General features: G+C 42.0%; 1 protein-coding gene across 2 annotated transcripts in view; it reads right to left on the bottom strand.

The window, feature by feature from the left end:
- DNAI1 (dynein axonemal intermediate chain 1) overlaps positions 1 to 13,937 on the bottom strand; it is a 155,456-nt gene that overhangs the window by 126,675 nt on the left and 14,844 nt on the right. For both annotated transcript variants that reach the window (XM_076362128.1, XM_076362129.1), the window contains exons 3-9: positions 12,650 to 12,748; positions 11,629 to 11,709; positions 9,935 to 10,061; positions 8,460 to 8,539; positions 7,451 to 7,609; positions 5,596 to 5,655; positions 3,026 to 3,163 (exon numbers count right to left, since the gene is read on the bottom strand). In XM_076362128.1, coding sequence (XP_076218243.1) covers positions 3,026 to 3,163; positions 5,596 to 5,655; positions 7,451 to 7,609; positions 8,460 to 8,539; positions 9,935 to 10,061; positions 11,629 to 11,709; positions 12,650 to 12,748 — 744 coding nt within the window. The remainder of the gene's footprint in view (positions 1 to 3,025; positions 3,164 to 5,595; positions 5,656 to 7,450; positions 7,610 to 8,459; positions 8,540 to 9,934; positions 10,062 to 11,628; positions 11,710 to 12,649; positions 12,749 to 13,937) is intronic.

The following is a 13,937-nucleotide window of genomic DNA, read 5'->3' as shown; positions in this document are numbered from 1 at the left end:
CCCTCCCCTCCCCTCCCCTCCCCTCCCCTCCCCTCCCCTCCCCTCCCCTCCCCTCCCCTCCCCTCCCCTCCCCTCCCCTCCCCTCCCCTCCCCTCCCCTCCCCTCCCCTCCCCTCCCCTCTCCTCTCCTCTCCTCTCCTCTCCTCTCCTCTCCTCTCCTCTCCTCTCCTCTCCTCTCCTCTCCTCTCCTCTCCTCTCCTCTCCTCTCCTCTCCTCTCCTCTCCTCTCCCCTCCCCTCCCCTCCCCTCCCCTCCCCTCCCCTCCCCTCCCCTCCCCTCTCCCCCTCCCCTCCCCTCCCCTCCCCTCTCCTCTCCTCTCCTCTCCTCTCCTCTCCTCTCCTCTCCTCTCCTCTCCTCTCCTCTCCTCTCCTCTCCTCTCCTCTCTTCTTCCTTCTCTTTTCTCTGCCTTTGGCCACATTCTTTCGTGGACCATGTTCTTCCTCTCCCAGTCATCTGTTCTCTTGACCTCTTATTCAGTTCCAGTACTGTTTTCTCTTTCTTTTCATCCATTATGTTTTCAAATCCTCATCTGACCCCTACTATCACCTCCAGCTGCGGCTCTGGTTCTTGGATCTTCTCTTTCATGGCCTCCTACCATAGCAAGAGCTTCCATCAGAGATCCACCTCAGGTAATATCCACTCATTTTCTCCTCTTCTTCCCTTCGGGTTGAATCCAGTGCTATCTCAGTAGCTACCACAGTCTTTTTCTTCCTAGTAACTAGTCTGACAGAAACAATGGTGGAAATCAATTGCTGCTTCTAGCCATTGCGTTCTCGATCCAGATCAGCCACATCTCCTGCTTGATGTTCCACAGCTCCCCTTCAGCGATGATCAAAGGCAGTATGTCCTCAGAAAGTGTTTAGCTGGAAAAGCTCTGTTTCTATTACCATGTGTGGTCCAAAGCATGTAACCTGTGAGTTGGAAGCTCCACAAAACCCACTTCTCCGTTTGCTGACCAGAAGTACAGATTCTGACGCCATCAACCTTTAATTTCCATAGACCTAGTCATGACCAGATGTAATGCCTGTTGTAAGTCTGATTTTAGCTTTGGATTACTTCAGGTTGCATTCTTCCAGTTAATGACTGGAAAATTCAGCAGGTTTTTCACATACTTCAAGCTGGTTCACCAGCCTCGCAGAGGGCCTCAATTTGGGACACTGGCTCTGCGTAAAGCTTTCCCTTTCACTTTTTCAGTGTATTGACTTTCTGGCTTTCCTGCAAGCCCCCTGGAAAGTGCTAAGAGTGAAAAGCAAAGCACCAAAGGGAGGGATCATGAGTGCCTGGATTTCAGCTTGCCACTGTTGTGAGTGGAGCATGCAGCAGGTTTCTTACAATACACTTTCATTGGTAGAATTTTTATTTCATTTTCATTATCAGTTTTTAGCAGTCCACCCTTTAAGCCTATAATTGTGCTGCTGACTTCAGGCTTATTCTCCAAAACGTACGCAGGTGAAAGATTTATTAGTTTTCGAAAGGACTGTGAATTTCAATGGCACAATTCACAGGAAGAAGCCTGTCAGAAGATGTTCCTGGTCTGTTTATAGTATAAGGCTTTTGATGGCACAGTGCTGCTGGTGTACCTAAACCAGCCAGATCCTCTACAGTTGAATCAGCCATGTGGTATGAAAGTGCTAAAGCCAGTTTCAGGAGCCAGCTTCTATTACATAGATATATCTTAATTGTGTTGATACATCTACACTTATTCTAGGGGCAAGCTAAGAATTGACTTCCATGTTCCTGTATTGTAGTTCTCAGTGCATTTTGCTCCAGTTATTATAGAAATTATTTCAGTTTGCCTTCTAAATGGTTTAACTTAGACTGTGGGGGGAAAGAACCACCCACAATTCTGCATAGGTCAAACTCTGTTAAACCCTAATAGAAACTTCCTGGACCCCCTGAAAACATTCTGGAACATGAAGAAAATCTTTCAGGGTTGCCATAGGGTATTCTCAGTGCTTGAGGTGGGATCACATTTTTAAGATGGGGTAATGTCACTTTAGGGGAATGGACTGTGGCATCCCTGCAAGGCACTTCTAGGCTACTCCTGAGAGCAGCCTGGATTAAGAGTCAGTATCACCCTCACAGCAAGATCACAATACCAGCTCAGAGCTTGGCAGGAGTTATGATACCTGCTACTCTGAGAAGCCAGACTAATGGCCGCTACCCCCGTTCAGGAGCCCTTGCCATTCACTCAGCTACTCCGTAGGACTCAGAGTGGCTGACCTCCTCTTAGGACGATCACATCACCATGACTGAGGTATCACCATGCTGTATCACTGACCGTGGCATAGCACTTCAAACACTGGAGAGAGGCACTTCTGTCACTTTCCAACTAAATGAATAAATGATGCATCAAAGATCCCCCAGCAAATTAGGTCAAGCCTCCCAGAATCATTATTCAATTTTAAGTACATAGGCTTCAATTTCAATTAACTATTATTAACTTTTATATAAATTATACACCATTTATATGTATATAACTAGAAAATATATAAATTATAATTTTGTAACATTGTCATTAAAGTAATAAAAAATAGTGACATGCGTTTCACTACAGTGCTTTAGTAACATTTTGAAAGAATCCTAAATTTCTTTGCCTTTCAGATTGGAAGACTGTACCTAAAACCTCTGCATCACTTAGAATTCTTTGAAAAGTCACACGGTGTTTCTACTTATTTCATTCTTTTATCCCTCACATGCTAATCAAAAATGAGACACAAACATGATAATGCACAAAAAAGAAAGCCATAAATCTCACTTGGAAATCAGGTTTGAAGACAAGATTATGGCTTCACACTGTTTTGTATTCCCGTAAAAAATACAGCAAAATGGAAATCCTGTTTTGGAAATACACTTCCTAGCAGAAACTAATTTTTCATTTCTTAGGGTTGTTACTTGTCAATTGAGACAACTAGCCAGCATAACTAGCAAGACAGCCAGCAAAACTTGCTAAATTTCACCTGACTTGCATTACGGATGCATCCCCCACCACTCTAAGCAGGCTTCTTCCAGCATTATGAAACATACCTGTGACTCCAGAGAGGTTAAATTTCTTCCCTTCTTCTTCTCCTCTTCTCTCTTTGCTATCTGAACTTTTGTTTTTTCTTTCTCTTTTGACCTTTCCATTTTCTGAAGCTCCTCCACATAGGCATCATAAATCTCCCACTGAGAGACAGACAGAGGCAGGATTTATCAGGACCTGATTATACTCCAGAAAGCAGCCATGTACACCATCACAAAAATATGATAGCCCTCACAGCAGTAACACTGCCACTGGAATTAGCTGAAGACAGCTGTCTTGTTGCACAAAAAGTGAAAGATTGAAGCCCAGAATTTTTAAAGCTTGTTGGGGCATGTCTTACTTTTTAAGAACACATTATTGCATTCTTAACAATTTCCTTCCCCCAACACTCTTCTTGGTGCTTTGACTCCGGATCTTTTTTGTAGGACTTTCTGTTTGGCTAATTTCCCAGTGTTTAATAGGAAACTTGCATTAAACATCTGCTTTATGACATTTCTCATGTGGTGTTGGAAAATTAAATTGTAGCTGCTTAACACAATTTAAATCTTGGACTCCAACTCTGCAGCATATGATCAAATGGAAACTGAGAGCAGTTTTACATCTTCTGCTATGCCACATGCCAGGAATGTCTTACTTGGGTAGAACCAAAAGTAATTTTTCTACTTAAGAATTATTCATTAATATTGGAGTGCTAGTATTATATCTGAAGCAGATACATTACTTTCAGAACAAAACAAAAAGCAATCTAATTCTGACACATCAGCTTAGGAGAGGGAGTATGATTCAAACACAAAATATAGAGTAGAACATTGGAATAAATAAAGCTAGCAGAAATGTTTAGCAAAAAAACCTACATTGTGTTGTAAATTTGCAGGCAGAAATGAGGTGGAAAGATGTTCCAAACATCAGGGAAAGTGCAAAGAAGGTGTGATGAGAAGAGCAGGAGAAGGAGCAGAACAGAAAACTTTGGAAGAGGAAAGTATGAGCATAAGGAAGAACAAGAAAGCAAGAGTTGAGGAAAATAAGAGCTTACATTAAAATATTACTTTCTATCCCCTCAAATTTTCAACACAATAAAAAGAAAACAAGGGAAAACTTTTCCTCTTGGTTTTCAAACATTTCATGCACAATTTTAGCAATAGCCTGATTATCTTAAATAGATCTGTTCTCTCTCTAACTCTCAGGTCTTTCACTGTCAGAAGAAATGAAAGGAAAGTCCAGCTGGAGGGAGGGAAGATCTCAGGCCAATTACTCTGTGATTTCAAGTTTAGAAATAGACTGGGTTACAGTTTTCAGCTTGACAGACACCTGTACTCCCCTTCCTATCACTTTCCTATAACAGCATTTTTTAAGTTGCTGCCATTACCTGATACTTTCTTCTGGGTGTTCCTGTGGTACACTGGTAATGAAACAGTATTTTCAATACCAGTTTGGTAACTGTTTTGAAACAATATTTGCAGCAGTGACAAACACAAATACATTTTGTAAATATCTGTGAGAATTAATCAGCAGAATTGGCTGGATTCCCTTTCCAATGAAAGCTATAGCATATTTCATGGGTAAAATGTCATGCAAGATATTTTTTTTTTACATTTTTAAGAGATGGAGAAAATACTGTATAACAATTGTGGAACAGGTTTTCATCATGAATAAACAGGCATATTCCCACCACATAAAACAGAGCTAAGTGTATTGCAACAGGCTTAAAGTGGGCCTTCCACATTCCTTATTCTGTAGTTCTCATTGGGTTCAGCTTCAGGCTTTAGAAACCTGCTTTTGCATACAGCTAAACATAGACAAAGTAAAAAACACAACGTTGCATATATCAAATTCTTAACAACACTCCCAAAAACTCCATGAATCCTTGTAAATTCCTGGCTGTACAAAATCTTCAGAGGTCTCCACTCTATAAACACAATGCTCAAAGTGGGACTAGCATGCAGACATGTCCTAAGTGCTTTTTTGTTATTTTGTTCCCGCATTTTGAGACCCCATTGAACCTGTCTCTGATGGGGTCAGCTGATGGAGGTGTCCTGCAGCTGACCAGGTATTGAATGCTGGATCACAGCTCCTCCTAAATAACCAGCTCACCCACCACACAGTGATGGAAGGTGTTCAGCAACAGGACAGTCCCCACCCCAAAGACAGCTGGGTCCCCGGAGGAGTCAGTGCCTGCAAGAGGCAGTTGCAGTTGTGTCCCTGTTCCTGCAGAGCTCAGCTGCAGCCCACCTGTTGCTGAGTCCAGAACCATTCTCACACCATGGTTTCCTCATTTCCACTTGCTTAAGACTCTCTAAAGCAGACTGGCCAGGGTGGCTGGCAAGCGGTAGATCAATTAAAAGCAGCTAACAGAGACACTTTACCTTAGAAATATAAACCATTAGCAAGTTCACCCATTAAGGCAGAAAAGAGGGCCACGCTAGTTTGCTCTTAGATTTAAAGCAGAGATCAAAGCCACAGTATGGGAGTTCATTCCACTGCAAGGAATGCAAACATAGCAATTTGGTTTTTCCTTTCTCATATCTCAGTTTCCTAAATATACTCTAAAAAACCATTAAAAGTAAGAAGGATATACCTGGTTAGCAGTGGCTGAGAAATTTTTACAAGGTGTAGGCTCCGATTGACATGCTCTTTCCTGAATAAAGAAAAAGCATAAAGAAGTGTAATCTTTGCATTGAAACTCTTTGCAGTGACATAGTCCAGCTGTGGAAACAGCCTTCTCATAGCAGGTAGTTAGAATAATATTGACCTAAGATTAATTCAACATCCAAAAGACTCCCAGAGCACTGCACAAACACTATCAGTGATCATGCAACTACAAACAGATTTTCTTGTGGACCAAAAGATGGTTCACAAGACCTTCTGATTTTTTTCCAACATACTTAAAATATTTAATTTCAGTATTTCATTTTGAAGGTGTTGAAACAGTTTGTTTCACCTCTACCATTTGAAACATTCTGCTACCAGTTATGGTATCAGTTATGATATCCTACCAAAGTTTTGACTTATATATTAAAAACCCACTTGGGTACAGCAGTCAAAACAAAAAAGTTGAACAGAATGATGACCTATAAACAATTCATTTGATGTTACTGAAGTAATATTTTTATCACCTTTACATCAACATTCTGAAATAAATTAATATACTTCTGTGAAACTTTCATTTCACAGAACAGCATTTTCTTTCAAAAACCTTTGTGTCAGAACATTTTTAAGAAGCTGCCTGTAGCGTTTCAGCGACCTCTGAAATTAAGCAGTCTCAGAGGTGGAAACTGCACATCCTGTACAGCACACAGCAGTACTTCACAGCTATTTAAGGTCTATATTCTGCTTTCAAAGACAGAATCACACAAAGGCACACAAGCCTCTCCCAGTAAAATCAATGGGAGGAGAATATGCAGATCTGGGGACAGAGAAATAACAAATTCCATGGCCTCCACAGGGATCTTTGAAAGATGCAGAATCTTAGCTCAGACTTTGCAGTAAGCATCCCACTGTTGGATAAACTCTCCTGAGATCCTCCATCTCTACTAGTAGGCAGAGATGGTATTCCTTCTAGGAGATAGTAGCTCCAGCAACACAGTAACTCTTAGATCTCTCCAAGCCCATCAGGTGTAAAGGCATCTCACTTTAGGTGTAATGGCTGCAAGAAGGCAGGCAGTTGCTCTCGGGAATCTGTATATACTCTGATTCCAGGGCAGCAAGGAAAACAAGAGAATTTTCTCTCTGAAACTTCTATCTCCGATTCAGAAAGCTCCTTTTTGAGCAGTCAACTGGGGGCCAACATGACCGGTACTGCTCAGTCAGGAGGCCCTGTGAAGACACTCACTGGGAATGGCTGCAGGCTCAGCAAAAAGCTTAGGGAAGGAACATAAGGTCTTGGTCTGTACTGATTGGAAAGTGCATGCACAGACTGGGAGGGAGATGTAGCAGCAGTAAAGATTTGCAGTACTTACATGGGTCTGTTACTGTAGTACCTGTGCTTAACACAAGCGTAAACACCTTTATCCTCTTAACATAGGGGCACTTATAGCTCTGCTCCAAGGGAAAGAATTGAAGTACAAGGCCATAAAGGGACTCTGTGGCAAAAGGAAATTGAATTCATGGATTCCAAGCCCTCAGCTACTACCCTAACCATTGCTCTACACTCTTTCAGATGAGAAAGTAGACATGAAAAATGGTATATCCAAGTAGACGTTTAATGATTTACAGTAGCACCAAAACTTCTTGTAGGCTGTCCAAGAGTCCATGAAGCAAGAATTTTTCTGTCACCATTTTCATCACCCCAAATGTTTTACCATAGTAAAACACTGGTTTTTTTCTCCTAATAGTATCTACAGAGATCACAGGATATGACACAAACACAGATGATGCACATGCCCTCCCAAAGGAAAGACCCTCCAAGTCACTGAAGGGAAATGGCAGCATACCCGCATAGGGTTGTTGAGCGTCCTTGAAGCTCTCTCAATGAAGTTGAACTGGTTTGCAAGCTTCTGCTCCTTCGCTCTTGGGCGAGGAGGCTCTTCTGCCTCTGCTGCCTCAGCTACTTCTGCTGTTCCTGACCCCTCTGCCTCTTCATCTCCTGCAGCCTGCAAGAAAATAGAGCAGTGACTCCACCCTGAAAGTACCAGACATCTCTTTCCTTCTTCAGAAGCACTTCTTACACTGCTGGATTTCTGCTGCCTAGTGAAGGAGACTGTAATTGAAGATTTAATATTTAAGATGGAAATCAGGAGAATTCCAGCAATCAGAGCAAGGAGTTTCTGAACAGTATCTAAACGGGAATATGGAAAACCAGGAACTGAAATTACTTTAAAACAAAGCCTGACATGAGTGAGACAATACACCATGACTGCCTTTGATAAAATGGACTTGGGGACCAGAAGACTGTGTTAGAGTCCCACTACCCTGTGTTTTCATTTCCTTGCTAGACAGTGAGCTTTATCTGACACTAGTCTGAACTTGATTCCAGGGCCTGACACTGTGTGGATAAGAACAAACTTCTCCCAGCATACTCCTTTCCTGATCAGCCAACTGCCTTTCAACCAGGCCACTGCTTATTTCACATGGTTATGCCTGCTGCTTTCACCCCTCCACATTTTGTTTTTCACCAATTTTTCTTTCAGGAATGGACATGCTGTCCAGGAAGATTCCAGATCCCAGCAAATTTCACTGTATCTTGATATAATATCTGGATATAGACAGACCTGGTGTGTAGGGACCTATCATGCCCCTACACAGCTTCTCCAAACCAAAAAAATGGCAGCAGGACCCCAGCTGTTCAGTAGAATCTGCAGGATCTCACCTACAGCAGAGACATCTCAGACGTAAAAGAATCAATCACAGAAGCTTCTCACCAAGCCCATTCTATAACAAAGGAATTTCAAATCTCATATTAAAAATAAAATGGACAGCTCTCAGCTGACTATGGAGAATTACCTGAGTATCTCCTGTGCTTTCTTCATCTTTAATCTCTGTCTCTTCAGATGTTACTGCAGAAGTTTCAACAGGAGCCTTTTCTGATGATAGAAAGGATAAGTGAATAAGCCCAGGATAATAGGACATATTATCCCATATTCTGCAGATCCTTCTATCTTCTGAAGCATTAATATACAAATGCATTATTTTCTAATGCTATCTCATTAGACAGTACAGTAACCAATCCTCATTTGAAGGGTGATTGTTTGCTCAAAGCCACAAAAGGAGACAATGTTATTACTAGAATGAAAATGCAGTAATTCTGGCTGGACTGAAATAAAAAAATCTGATTTCGACTCAAATCAAACTTCTGAAATCCACTTCTGATCTGAGTAGCTTTGTTTCTGGGTATCCCTTCAGCTCTGGACCTTTCTGCCCTCCAAAAATAGCTGCAATTGTGTACAACCATGAAGAATGCTTTCAAGGCATATAGGAGTTATAATATGGTTTGTTCTTGTTTATATGGACAAAAATGAATATACTAGTCTTGTTAGAGAATGATGGATGTCTAAATTCCAATCACAGCCTTGAGTGTGTAGTCATGCTAGCATCAAGCTGCTTGAAAATAGCTGGTTTGGAATCTACAAAAAGCACTGCCAACAACAACAATCCATGCTTTCATGGCATTGAAGAACCTATTCAGCACTTTGTCCTACTTCAAATCATCATGCACATTTTGTTAAGTGTGAAATAAAAGACGCACTGACCCTCAGAAGCTGCAAGTAACAACTATTCTCAGGAGCTTATCCACTGTTATCATCGTGCCTGACAGTTACCACCTTGAAAGAACACTCTTTGTGACACAACTTCTGCTTTCACAAACAGCAGAAATATGAGAAAATCACTAGGCAGTACATCTTTCCCTGCTGAAAATTCAGACCTAGAACTCTTTACTAACAACAGAGCTTTTCAGCCTCTGATTAAGGTGTCTTTTTGACGGAAAACGTAAGAATGGTGATAGCAGCTCAGATCAAAGGTTGAACTAGCTCAATATCTTGCATCTCACATTGTCCAGAAGTAGGTGTCCTGGTAAGAGTGTAAGACTTGGTCAAGTATATGATAGTTTCCTGAATGCTCACCCAGCCTCCTAACGTTTCTGCTTCAATACTTTAAATCATGGCTGAAACTTTCAAAGCATGCTAAGGAGTTTAGACATGTATGTCCAACTAATGGTAGTGGAAGATGTTTAAAAGACACTAAATAGCTCTGAAAATTTCAGTGTTAGTGTTCACATGGCTCAAAAAACCTGTACTGTTTTCTACGCTGTGGCAAACATCTGGCTGATTGTTTTTTCTGTTTTTGTTTCCCGAGAAGGATGCAAGCCAAAATAGGAGCTGTTCAATTCTGTGGTGATGAAGCATGATCATTCTCTCATGTTGAATAAGTGGCACCAGTGCCTAGCTGAAAATGATTGTGGTTTCAGATAATAAACCTACCTGCTGCAGTGCTTAATCTGATACTCTGCCGTCTGCCTTCATCTGAATCTTTGAGTATCATGTTTCCATTCAAAGAGAAGTGAATGGCCATTTGATCCACATAGCTTATCGGCTTGTATGCTCGTTCCTACAAAGAGGAAAAAAACAATAAAATCAGCATGGAAAAAATGTATTTTAAACCAGAAATACTGTGTAGCCTAAACTGCTAAAGCTAAGAAGATCCATACTGATAAACATGTTTGTTGCTGGCATATTTACACTGAATTTCTTCCAACAGGTATTTGTATCTCAGGACACTGAGAGCCATAAACTAAAAATACAACAAAAAGAAGCAAGAACATGAAACCTCTAGTTCTCCACCACGACCACAGCAAGTGAGTTTAAATATAGTTCTAGTGGACCTCTACTACACAGCTCTCCCTAAGAGACTCTCATGTCCTGTTGTGCTGAGATCTCTGAATGAGCTGTTGTACCTACACAAGAACAGCACCTTATGTAAGAGAGCAGCTCTGATCTGGAGACAGTACAGGCTCTTAGCACCACGCCCAGGTTACAAGCACTGTACTAATTCAGCTGTTTGAAGCTAGCGTGATTGGCACTTGCTTGTGGACCACTGTACAGTGCAGGCACACACCTAGGCTCAAACTGTGTATTAAGATTTTGAGCTCCACCTAAAAGCAATCAGAAGCCACTGCAGACCACAGATGCTTCAACAGTTTCTTCTTAAAAATATGACTGCTTTCTGTACCAATCAGCATAGCATCGAGCCCACTTCAGTCACTGTGGAGGATTTGAAGATATGGATCATTCATCACCTGTTTCTATCCCATAAATATGGAAAACATCTACTCCAAATAGAAGAGAAAGTGACCTTATTTGCTTCTACAAGACTGATTTCCTTTCTCTGGTGATCTCATGTAATGGTTGGTCAAACTACCTAGAGTAGCACAGAGATGAGACAGGCTCGGGAATATTTCACCTGGTTGTCTGTTCCCTGCCTAAGGCTGGGGATAATCCAATGCCAGAGCTGGAGGAGCTGTCCCTGTGTCCTTTCTTTCAGGGGGTGTAACCCTTCCAAGGGAGGAGTGGGAGGCAAAGCCATCATTCCACTCTCCCCCTGCAGCAGCCTGTGTTGCTAGCTGTACATGCTAGCAGGAGGAGGCTGCGCCAGGGTAATACAGCATATGCTCTGCACACACAAATGTGAAGGTGCAACTCTTGGATGTTTCCTGGCAATATTTGATGCACCCTCCCCTGCTCACTCCTACTCATAATGAATAGAGCTCTTGCCAGTGATTTCACAGAGCACATTCTGAGCTCTGCTACAATTCAAACAACTGAATCTTGATGTGAGGATACTGAGGCATAACTGTCTTACAGACTGAGTAAAGCATTGCCTTTTGTCCTCTAACTACCACAGAATGGAAAAAGTTACCGCCTGACACTAGCTGCACTAATTAAGTTCGCTGCCAGATCTTGTTAGGTGATTGTTATATCCTACTTCTGAATAAATACGTCAATGCTTTTAGACTTTTACCCTCTGCAAAGACCCTTTAGGAACCATTCGCAGTAAATATGTAACAAGATGAAGTCACATTAAAAGGAAATTTACCTGGTTATAAATCAAAGGGGAACACAAAACCAGTTAATTGCAAAAAATCTCATCCTGGTTTTACAGGTCATGCCACACTTACTTTAAAGCTGTATCTGATGATATTCTGGGGAGCATGGGGATTATTAGCTGTCAGGATGCGTGTAAATTCCTCTTTTAATTCCTTTGGAATGGAAACAAAATAGTATCATAAATAAAACTCCACTGTTAATACAATGCACAGCATACAAAAATCACCAGGTTTATGCTCAGTTCTATGATGTTCAGTTTGCTGCAGATACCTCACATGCAGCTAATGCCTCCACAAGAACAATGCCTGGAGCCAAGCTGGCTCAGAGTGGATCCAGAACAGTCATCTCACTTCCTACCATAGTATTTCAGTGGGCTTTCTTGAATTCTTTAGCTGTCATGTTAATTCTTATCTAAGCTATGGCAGCACTTGAAAAATGCTAGCTGCATGCTATAGGGCAAGAAAGACAACCTGTGTCTTGAAGTGTACACTGTCCAAAAATAGAGTAAACAATAAGCTTAGTAGCAGTGCTTGCAGGATCGACCACCACAAACAAAAAAAAGTGCTGGTGTTAACTGTTTTCGCTACCTGAGTCGGGGGAAGTACGTGTAGCTTCCCTTTGAGAGCTACTTGGAGGACAGGGAGCAATGCTAGAGTTTTACACAGCAGTGAGAAGAGAGAGACAACTGCAGTTGGAAGGGTGACTGACTGCAATCCTACTGAACCAAGCTGAGAAGAAATGGCCATAAAACTGTAGGATGCCTCCCTGTCCTGTGTATCACACACAGGCACCTGAAAAGCTCAGGGTTGGCTCTGGGGTCCTCTTTATCTGAGAGAAGCCCTGGCGACATTCCCCTCTTAGATCAACTGCATGCAGATACATTGTCTTAAGGCCAGAACTGTGTTTCAAAGCACGTTCTCCCTGTTTTCCTGCCGAAAGCTATTTCAGTTTATGCTGCAGATACCGTACTTTAGCAAGTACTGGAGTTTTCCTCTCGCAGAATTTCCTCCAAAACAAATGGGTAAGAGGTAGGCTTCAGCTTACGGAGTTTTGTACACATCTCATGACAACTACAGGCACTGTTGTACTCACAGCTTCAGTCAGCTCCAGTTGATCTGGGGGTTTGACTAGAGTCTTTGCTGCCGCCCATTCATCTACTCCCTCTCCTGCTTCAGTGGAGGCATCTTCATCCTAGCACAGGAAAAACAAGCCCATTAGTGCACCAAGACTGTGATTGTTTTGCTCCCTCCCAAAGCAGCAATTCTCCAGGCATGGAGCACGGAGGACAAAACAGCATTTCCCCATCCATCTGTGCTTTGAGCAGAGCAGATAACCCCAAATGGCAAGCCCCAATCCGAAGATTGTTGAAGTGCTACACTGGCTAGCAAGAGTTCAGTGGGTTGGAGGAGCTGCTGTTTGAAGATAACTCCTGGCCTTTAACAAAACTGAAGTAACTCCAACAACAAAACTCAAGTAACTCCACTTCAATTTCAGTTCAAAAGTTGGCAGTTCTGCTTCTTTTGACCATATAATAACCAAATGAGCCATACTTTAGGGCTACTCAAGGGCACAAGTCAAGGACCTGAAATTACTTCTGAAGTGCTATTCTGTAAGCTACACTTAGAAATTAGTTCAAGATACAAAGCTGCAGGGATGTGGCTCCTGAAGGAATGTTAACCATTTTCTTGCAGAGGCCAGTGGATCTGCATTCTCCCAACACAGAGAGCTGCCCTCCTTGGGCTGGGCTTGGGTTGATGTCATGATATGATATCATTAATGGGAAAGGAATCACTGCAGGGATGAATTTCAATTAATTGTCATTACAGATAAACTGCCAGAACGCAAAGTTGCTGATTGAAGCGTTTAACTGCTCCAGGCAAAATTTCTCCCTCAGTTTGAAATATGTAATGGGTTGATTTAAAATAAATCAATCATTCTTTTAATTACAGTTCTCTCAGGTCTGCTAGACTTTATAGCCATACAGAGCTGCCGATGAATCCAGGGTATAAATGAAGGCTGTTTGCAGGTACAGAGACTGGACCCAGCAAAGCTTTGCTATCTGCAGAGTGCCACAAAGGTAAAAAGCACAATGCTGTGTAAAAACGTGCAGCAGCTGAAAGTAACAGAGAATTCTGCATATGCCAGGCACCCAGGGAAACTCACAGGCTGCAGTCTTTTTTTCCCCAAGGGAGCTAAAATGAGGCAAGCTGTAAGGAAGGTCAGGCGCTCTGATACACAAGAGACAATGACGGCAGAACAGTTGTTTATGATTTAACGCTCCCCACATGAACAACTGCTTGTAGGACATTTATCATACACAATTCGATGCCAGTTATTTCAGTGCTGTTTTCCCTAGTGAAACATAAAAAGTGTTGTGGGT

This window comes from Aptenodytes patagonicus, chromosome Z (assembly GCF_965638725.1).
Source record: "Aptenodytes patagonicus chromosome Z, bAptPat1.pri.cur, whole genome shotgun sequence".
In the NCBI taxonomy this organism is placed as follows: Eukaryota; Metazoa; Chordata; class Aves; order Sphenisciformes; family Spheniscidae; genus Aptenodytes; species Aptenodytes patagonicus.
This window is presented reverse-complemented; position numbering and strand designations above follow the sequence as displayed.